Here is an 8,522-nt window from a genome sequence, read left to right as displayed (position 1 = left end):
TTAAATTTCCCTGTGCTGATCATTAATTATTCCACATACTGTCCCATAGAACGGTATGTTCGTCTCAGTATAGTCAAACACATAAATAAATCAATTCCATTTTCATAGTCATGACTACCATTTAAACCATTCTCAGTGTCATCCTCCATCTAGCCTCTTGTTCAAATCTACCCTAGTTGGTCCTTCCTCATGCCAAAGTGCTATGTTCCTGGCATTTTCTTTGCCAGAATCCTGTGGATTTACTTCCATTGACTTTTTCTGTGTAGTATCCCCTGTTTCCAAGACTCAATGTCTTTTTATTTGTTGATTTACTCTGACATTTTGATAGTGCAACATCTCCAGGAGCTTTTCCAAGAACACATACATAGGAGGTAAATTTTTGAAATCTCAAATGTCTGGCAATGGATGCAACTTATGCTTATACTTAATTGATTGTTTGGGAGAATTCTTGGTGGGAAATCATTTTCTACCAGAATTTGAAGATACTGTTTCATTTTCTTCTAGCCCTCAATACTGTAATTGAGAATTCTGGTGTTATTCTAATTCTTGACTCTTTATATGTGACACATTTTATCTTTTTGGAAATTTTTGAGATTGTATTTGTACTTAGCATTCTGAAGTTTAATTATGATGTGTCTTGTCTATATTTTCAGTCTTCGTGTCTAATAGGCATTTTCTAAAAACACATATCTTCTCATTTTGGAAAAATGTTCTTATTATTTGTTTGATTATTTTCTTCTCCAACTTTTCTCTATTTCTTCATTCTGGACCATTGGACCTAATGCATTGGTCTCCTGATTTTATATTATTCTCTTCCATTTGCCTTTTCTTTTTTCTTTTTTTTTTTTTTTTTTTTTTTTTTGCAGGAACCGCCAAAGTTTTAGTGTTTAATAATGAATAGCACAACTGACCAAGGCCCAAGATGTGAAGATACTATGTTCAAGAAACTGGGGGGTAAATCACTCTACAAACTAACTATATAGTATGTGATAAGAATGCGTACTTTATAATATAAAACCTGTCTACACGTAGTAGTTAGCTGTAAAAAGCCATTCGATCTTCTCTTGGCTTGGAAACATGGTGTTCCAGATTCCAGCATAAATTATTAGCAACCTTCAACTCTTTTGTGTGGCAGGTATCTTGTTTTCACCTTCCAGTTCTTCCACCCCAGCCTGTGTCATGAGGTCTGCGATGTTCTTCTCCAGATCATCAATGCGACCATTCATATCATCAATTCTCCCAATGATATGGTCAGACGTGGTCTGAAATTTATCTTGCATCTGCTGCAGGAGTGTCTGCACCACCGAGGTGAGGTCCTGCACGGTCTTGGGGTCAGTCTTGGCCATCTCCCCGACGCCCAGCTTGGCAGTTATGTCTCAGACCGTAACCGCCTTTTCTTTTTTGTCTTTTTGTTCTACTTTACTCTGGTCTTTATCTTCTGAAACTCCTATAGAGTTATTGATTTGTCCTACCATAATTTTTAAGTTTCAAAAGCTTCTAATTCCTCATCAAGAGTTCTATTTTTATGGCATCATATTGTTCTTTCACGGCTGCAAAAGCTTCTCTTATTTCTCTTTTTTCTTTGGAGACAGAGTCTTTCACTCTGTCAGCCAGGCTGGAGTGCAGTGGCATGATCTCAGCTCATTGCAACCTCTGCCTCCCAGGTTCAAGTGATTCTCCTGCCTCAGCCTCCTGAGTAGCTGGGACTACAGGTGCATGCATGCCACCATGCCTGGCTAACTTTTTGGATTTTTAGTAGAGATGGAGTTTCTCCATGTTTCCCAGGCTGGTCTCAAACTCCTGAGCTCAGGCAATCCACCTGACTCAGCCTCCCAAAGTGCTAGGATTACAGGTGTGAGCCATCACACCTGGCCAAAGCGTCTCTTACTTCTATGACAAAGATAACTATACATTTTTTGTACCTTGCTTCATATCCATTTCTCACTATTTGTTTGTTCTCTATATTTTTTTTCTGCCCTTCAAGATAGGGAAATTTTTCTGTTGTCTGTGAACCCTTGACTATTGGTTTATATTTAACAGTGAGAGACTAAAAACGTTGTTTGGTGAGATGTCCAATTGCAGTACTGGCAAAGTAGATCAATGCGGGGGAATTCTCCTACAAAATATAATTGAAAAAATATAATATGCCTTGAAAATCTGCTGGGAGGTAGGACAAGGCTATTAAGGTATTCAAGACTTGAAGGACTGAAATTTTTAACTGAAGAGAAACATTTTGAAGTGAGCCTTGCATTCTTTAGAACTTTTCCGCTCAAAGTATCTACAGATTCTTATGCAGGCTAAACGTTACTCATTAATGATGCTGTTTACTCTCTTGCAGTACATTGCTGAAAGTCCAGGTGAGTATTGCATCCTCTGAACCCTCTAGAGGGGTACAACGCTCTGGAGAGGCTTTGGGATTCACATGGGCAGGCCTGCACTGCTCCATCTTTTATGTCTTCCTCTACCATCTACTGTGGAAAGTAAGGCCTTTCCACTTTGCTGTGGACCAAGCATGTTCAGGCTTCTATTAATAGTGAGTTTGCCCCAACATCTGGGACCTTGGCCAAGGTATTTAATTCTGTGTTCCAAAAATGTGGCCCCAAGTTAATGTATTTTTGCTTTGTATTCTGCAGTTTCATATTCTGACCTCCTTGATCAATCGCCCTCAAAATATAATGCCATGGGTACTATACAGACTCAATATATGCCTGCTACTTCTTTCTTCTCTTATCAGACCCAGCATGTCTCTGGCCAGGATATGCTGGGATTTAACTTGAGCTATCTGCCTAGCAGAAAAGACAGGAGGGAAGCGTGTGTTTACTTTTAGAGGAAAAGCTTCTACAGACTCTTCCAGTATGGCAGAGTAATGGCTTTTGCTAGGGATGGGAGGGCTGGCCACCTCAGGGGTTTCTGAGTGTTCAGTGTGTGCAGAGCCAAAATCCTTGGGGGCATCCATTCAGATGTACCCATCTCATGGGTTTCAGATTTTCCTAACCGGGACCCTGATCTTAGCACAACAAGCCTGCTTTGGCTATGCATTAAAACATCCCTGGAGGTCTGCAACTCTATCAGATCCTGAATCTGCCCCTTAGCTGTGTCCACTCTTCAACTGCAACAAAATAAGTAACTCTTTTTTAAGCTACCAGCGTCCCTCTGGCTCTCACACTTATTGCCCTCAGCTTCTCATCACCCCTTTGCAGGGTGGCAATACAAGTTTGTAATTACCAGCCAACTCTGCTCGTGTTGTGGGCATTGTTCTCCACTTAATTTTTAAATACCTGATTATCTGGAATCATCACACTAGCAAAAGATATTAACTTCTACTGGGACATTTTTCCAGGTCAACACCAGTGACATCTTCAGCAATTTGGCCACCATCTCATTCCAGGGACAATCTGTGTTCCATGTTTACTCAGGATAGGGTCCTCTTTGCAATCTAGGTAGGGTGTGGGTCAGTCTCCAGGCCCATCTTTGCACCTGTTTTCCTGGATCACTCTTAAGATCACTTGGTCACTTCAAATCCTCTGAGAAGAAGACCTCAAGTCAGGATTTGTTGTATAAGAGATTTACTGGGGGAGACATCTATGAAGGATAAAGAGGGAAGAAGTAGGAGTGGGTAGGAAGAGCCTTCAGGCAGCAGTGCAGGTCTGGCACCTGTGAGAGGAGAAAAGGAAGGATTGGGTAGGAAGAGCCCACGATTGCAGTGTAGTTTTGAGAGTGGCTTGGCCAGGCTGTTGGGAAGCCCCTGAGACTTCCCAAAGGTTGCCTGTTGGAAGAGTCTTCCATAACTGTAATGTTCAGTCACTGACTGAAAGTAGCCCAGGGACACATGGCCTTAATGCTCCTATGCTCTCTGCAGGGTATTTTCTTAAAGGAAACCTGAGGCACACCTCCACGGCTGCCACAGGTAATTATTTTCTCAACATAAGAATTCTATAGTTTCCTTTTCAGGGATCCAAGTCTAGTTTCCAGTAATTTGTGAGCTGAAGTGGGAGAAAGGACAGAAGATGCCATCATCAGTTTGTGGACTGTCATTGAGTCTTTTTCTTTCCAGGGAAGTGACTCACCACCTGTCTCCACGGGCTTTAGTATTCCCGAGTCTAGAGAGTCTCTGCTTTCATTTTTCCAGAAAGGAAACCTTCTGATGCTGAGATAAGGGAGATCATTAATTGACACTGAAGTGTGCAGATGGGATCTAGGAGACTGCTTCTTCTGTAGCTAATCCTGTTTTCAGCCATACTCTGTGAGCCTGCCTTCCAAAGTACCTCAATGCCTTTGATCCCTCAATTTGTCTTAGGGTTTGCAGCACATATTGATTTGCTTTTTGTTAGCATTTCCCTATGAAGACATTTAGCTTTCAGCTCTTTTCCCTCTGCTAAGTCAATCATCACTTATCCATCCTCTTTTTATCTTCCAAACTTGGATGATGTTGTTCATTCATTGTAGACTTTGTTTCTGGTTTTCTTTGTCCTAATGAGCCTGTGTAATTTTTATTCCTTTGTTCTTATGGGTTTGGAGGAGGGAGTAGAGGTAAGGAATAGATGCGACTCTAGTCAAGAGAAGGGTCAACTTTTCTGTGTAACCAGAAGACAGACAGAAGGAATCAGGTACTGAAAAGTACAGCTGTAGAGTTAGGAAGTTAAAGCCATTGCCTCCTGAATGCCCTGTCTTCTCTCACACCCAACTGCCCACCCACCAGCTTCATTCCAGAAACAGTTTATATTAATGATGGCATTTTTCATTCTGCCTAAGAGAAATCTCATTTTTCTTTGTGTTTACTTTAGAATAGAGAAAAGCAACTTCTAAAAGTTTACTTTACTGCAGATACTTTGTACAAAGCTCTACAGGTACAAAAATGGGCAGTATCTGGTTCTTGCCTTTAAAAAACTTATAAACTAGTGAGATAGATGATGTAAAATGACAATTTTAGCAGAATGTGATAAATTTTTATGGCACATGAATTTAGGGAGTTCCATAGAAATGGAGAAGAGGGTCCCAACATCAACCTGGAACTCAAGCAAGATTCCTAAAGGAATTGAGGTATCCGATAAATATTGAAAGATGATTCCACATTAGCCAGGCAAAGATAGAAGGGGCAGATATTCTAGAAACAGGTGATGGGTTAGCTAGCATGTGGAGGTGAGACATATCCTGCTGTTTGTTGGGAACAAAGAGGCAAGAGGAGGACGTGGGAGGTCTTAGAGTGGACTTAAAGGAGGCTGGGAAAGGGAAATGGCTGGATCATGGGCTTCTTTGGTTCCACTTAAAGAGGAGGAGTGACATGTCTGATTTGGGTCTTAGAAACATCACGCAGGCTATAAAGACTAAGGAGACGCCAGGGCAGTGGCAATGATGGCCTGAACCATGTTGGTGATGCCAAAAACTGGGACAAATGAAGGGCAGTCACTGGAGCCAAGAGACTAGGCTGGACCTCACTCCCCTGCCAATCATTTGTGCACTATGTCCTTCAGCCTCCTTCCTGCATAGTGGGAACCACAATCTCTGCTTTTTGGTTAGTTCTTTATATTAGAGAAGATGGTGACCTAGTCCATATTTGTCTGACATAACACTTGGCACATAAGCAGTTGTTTTAATCCCTTTCCTCATTCCACATTTCTAAGTAACTTCCAGTTCCCCTCAGTGTCTTACCTTTGATTCATAGTTGTTTTAAGAAAATTGGAGTAAGGAAACAGTCTCAGTGGATCCTTTTGCTTTAGACTAGCCTGAACCAAAGCCTATCCATTCATTGTTATATTATTTTTATAGATGCTCGTATACATACACACACATACACACACAACACATCCCTTTTCTTCCTCACTTTTCTTCCATACTCATTTCCCACTGCTCCCTTCCTGCATTTGATGGACCAAGAACCCCAATATATGTATATTGAGCCTCCACTCTGTGCTAAACACTCTTCTGTGCAAAATAGGAAGCATCAAAGAAAAAAACTCTGCCTTCATTGAGCTCTGGAAGAGGTGAAAGAGATGGGAGACTTACAGTTACATGCTGACCTTTTGAGTCATTTGGATGCCTCATGTTCTAGGCTCTTAACTGATAGTGATGAGGCCACCAACAGGTGTGAAATGTGTCCTCTTATTTCTGCACTATTCCTTTGAATAGTGTGATTAAGTTTTCATTCTTACAGTTCTATGCTACGACCAATTTGACAACAGATTCTCATTTAACCATACTGTCTTCATATACGTAAGCTTCCTTGATATCTAAAGAATGTGAGCTCCTGAGCTAAGTCCAGTGGAAAATGTGCACTCTTTTCTAGGATTAGATGAAGACCCAAGAATTCATCTTGCTACAGTGGGACAAGACTTGTCACAAATAGCTTGGATTTATGGGTGCTCTTCCACAGCAGAAATCGTTTCACCTTTTCAGGTGACCTTTACAGAATCATAAAATCAATCAGTTTTATTTGACATCCAAATCAGAATGCTGCCCTAAATAGATTGCTAGCACTTTACCTGGAGAACAAAATAGAGGAAATAGGAATGTGCCCAGGGCTAGGTGGAAGACAGCCCAGGAATAAGAGTGCTACTATTTAGAGTCTACACACAGGACTCAGCGAACAGAGCTCCTTGAACACTCTGTGGCTAGAGTCACCCTGGTTACCTCTGCTCCACTGCCCATGATCCTGGTGGATACCACAAAAACAAGTTCTTCACTCTCATCTTGAAATGGACTAATGAAAATAAAGTGGCAGACCTGTATTAGTCCGTTTTCACTCTGCTGATAAAGACATACCCAGGACTGGATAATTTATAAGGAAAACGAGGTTTAATAGACTCACAGTTCCACATTGCTGGGAAGGCATCACAGTCATGGTGGAAGGCAAAAGGTACATCTTACATAGCAGCAGGCAAAGAAAGAATGAGCCGAGCAAAAAGAGTTTCCCTTTATGAAACCATCAGATCTCGTGTGACTTATTCACTACCATGAGAAAAGATTGGAGCAAACTGCCCTCATACTTCAGTTATCTCCCACCAGGTCCCTCCCACAACACATGGGAATTATGGGAGCTACAATTCAAGTTGAGATTTGGGTGGGGACACAGCCAAACCATATCACGACCCAAAATGAATTTTACATAGGTCCATCCTCCTTTCTATCCTGTTTGATTTGGTGACCACAGGAATCTAGGTAGACTTGTTGGGTGGGAAAAGGGGCATAATTCTAAATGTATTCTCTGTAGGCAGATGGCATATATTTGGCTTGGTAAGTTTCAACTCTAAATGATTTATATAATGAGGATATGAAGAAAAGTGTATGAAGTATGCCAATGTGTGTGTGGTATATTGTATGTACACATGAATATATTTAGGTAGCTTCAAAAATTTTTTTACAGCTCTAATGATTTTGCAAAACTGTCTTCAAAGGAATTTAATAAGCTGAGAAGCCAATATAATATAGTAGTTGTCAGCAACGATTCTGGCACTGTGAGCTTTCAAATTCCAGTTCTATAACTTATAAATGGTTTGACTTTTGGCAAGATCCCTAACTTGCCTCTATAGTTATGTTTCCTTAACAATAATAATGGCACTTGCCTTATGTATGAGAATTACATGAGATAATATATATGCTCTAATAATTCTGGTTTATAGGAAGTGTTATATATTAACTATTATTACACTTAAGTGGGCATAGTTGAACTCTGGAGAAAGAGCTAGGGTTGAAGTGGGGAGACAGTCCTGTGCAAAGCGTGAGATCAGACAAACCTACATTTGAATTCCAGTACTTCCACTGTGCAACTCTGGGTGAGTTACTTACTCAGTATAAAACTGCCTTTGCAAAAATTGTGTCAGTGAGAAAATTATGGCAATGGAGGAGATTTGATCCAGCTCATCCCCCTCTTGCCTTTAGCCTTCAATCTGCCAAGATAGCTTTGGGAGACATGTTTATAGTTTAAATAATAAGCCTTCTCAAAAACTTAACCACCTGTGTAAAGCTAATGAGACCACCAGGCTAGGGAGAGGAGAGAAACCTGAATTCTGCTAAACTGTAGACATGAACCATAATGCCAGCCATTATTCTAGAGGTCCTGCAGATAACATCACTATTGTAGAACCTGAGATTGGCCTTTTGAGATTTCTTTTCAGATTTTTTGCATGTCTGATACCCATGGCTCCACCTGGACCCACCAACCAATGGCTTCTGTGCCCCCACCCAGAAGCAACTGAGTGCAAGAGAACAGCTTCAGCTCCCTATGATTTCACCTCCAGCCCAACCAATCAGCAGCAAGCACCACTGCCTAGGCACCCCCAAACTTCCTTTGTAAAATCCATAACCTATGAGATTTCTGTGAAATTGATTTGAGAAATAAGTCTATCTCCCACATGGTGTGGCAGGACTCACATCAATTAAACTCTCTCTACAGCAATGCTGTCATCTTTGTTTGTGCAACTGGCAGGAGAACTCATTGGGCAGTTACAAGTATGGGATAATTATGTTCCATAATTATTACTAGGAGTTTTAAATGAGATAGCACATGTGAAGCACTTAGCAAAATG

General features: G+C 40.9%; 1 protein-coding gene across 1 annotated transcript; it reads right to left on the bottom strand.

Annotated features, from left to right (window-relative positions):
* Positions 1-861: 861 nt before the first annotated feature.
* Positions 862-1,429, bottom strand: LOC126940227 (heat shock factor-binding protein 1-like). The gene has a single exon (XM_050766009.1). The coding sequence runs from the start codon at positions 1,344-1,346 to the stop codon at positions 1,116-1,118; it is 231 nt and encodes a 76-aa protein (XP_050621966.1). The 5' UTR covers positions 1,347-1,429; the 3' UTR covers positions 862-1,115.
* Between the last annotated feature and the right edge of the window lie 7,093 nt (positions 1,430-8,522).

This window comes from Macaca thibetana, chromosome 17 (genome assembly GCF_024542745.1).
Source record: "Macaca thibetana thibetana isolate TM-01 chromosome 17, ASM2454274v1, whole genome shotgun sequence".
NCBI classification, from domain to species: Eukaryota; Metazoa; Chordata; class Mammalia; order Primates; family Cercopithecidae; genus Macaca; species Macaca thibetana.
This window is presented reverse-complemented; position numbering and strand designations above follow the sequence as displayed.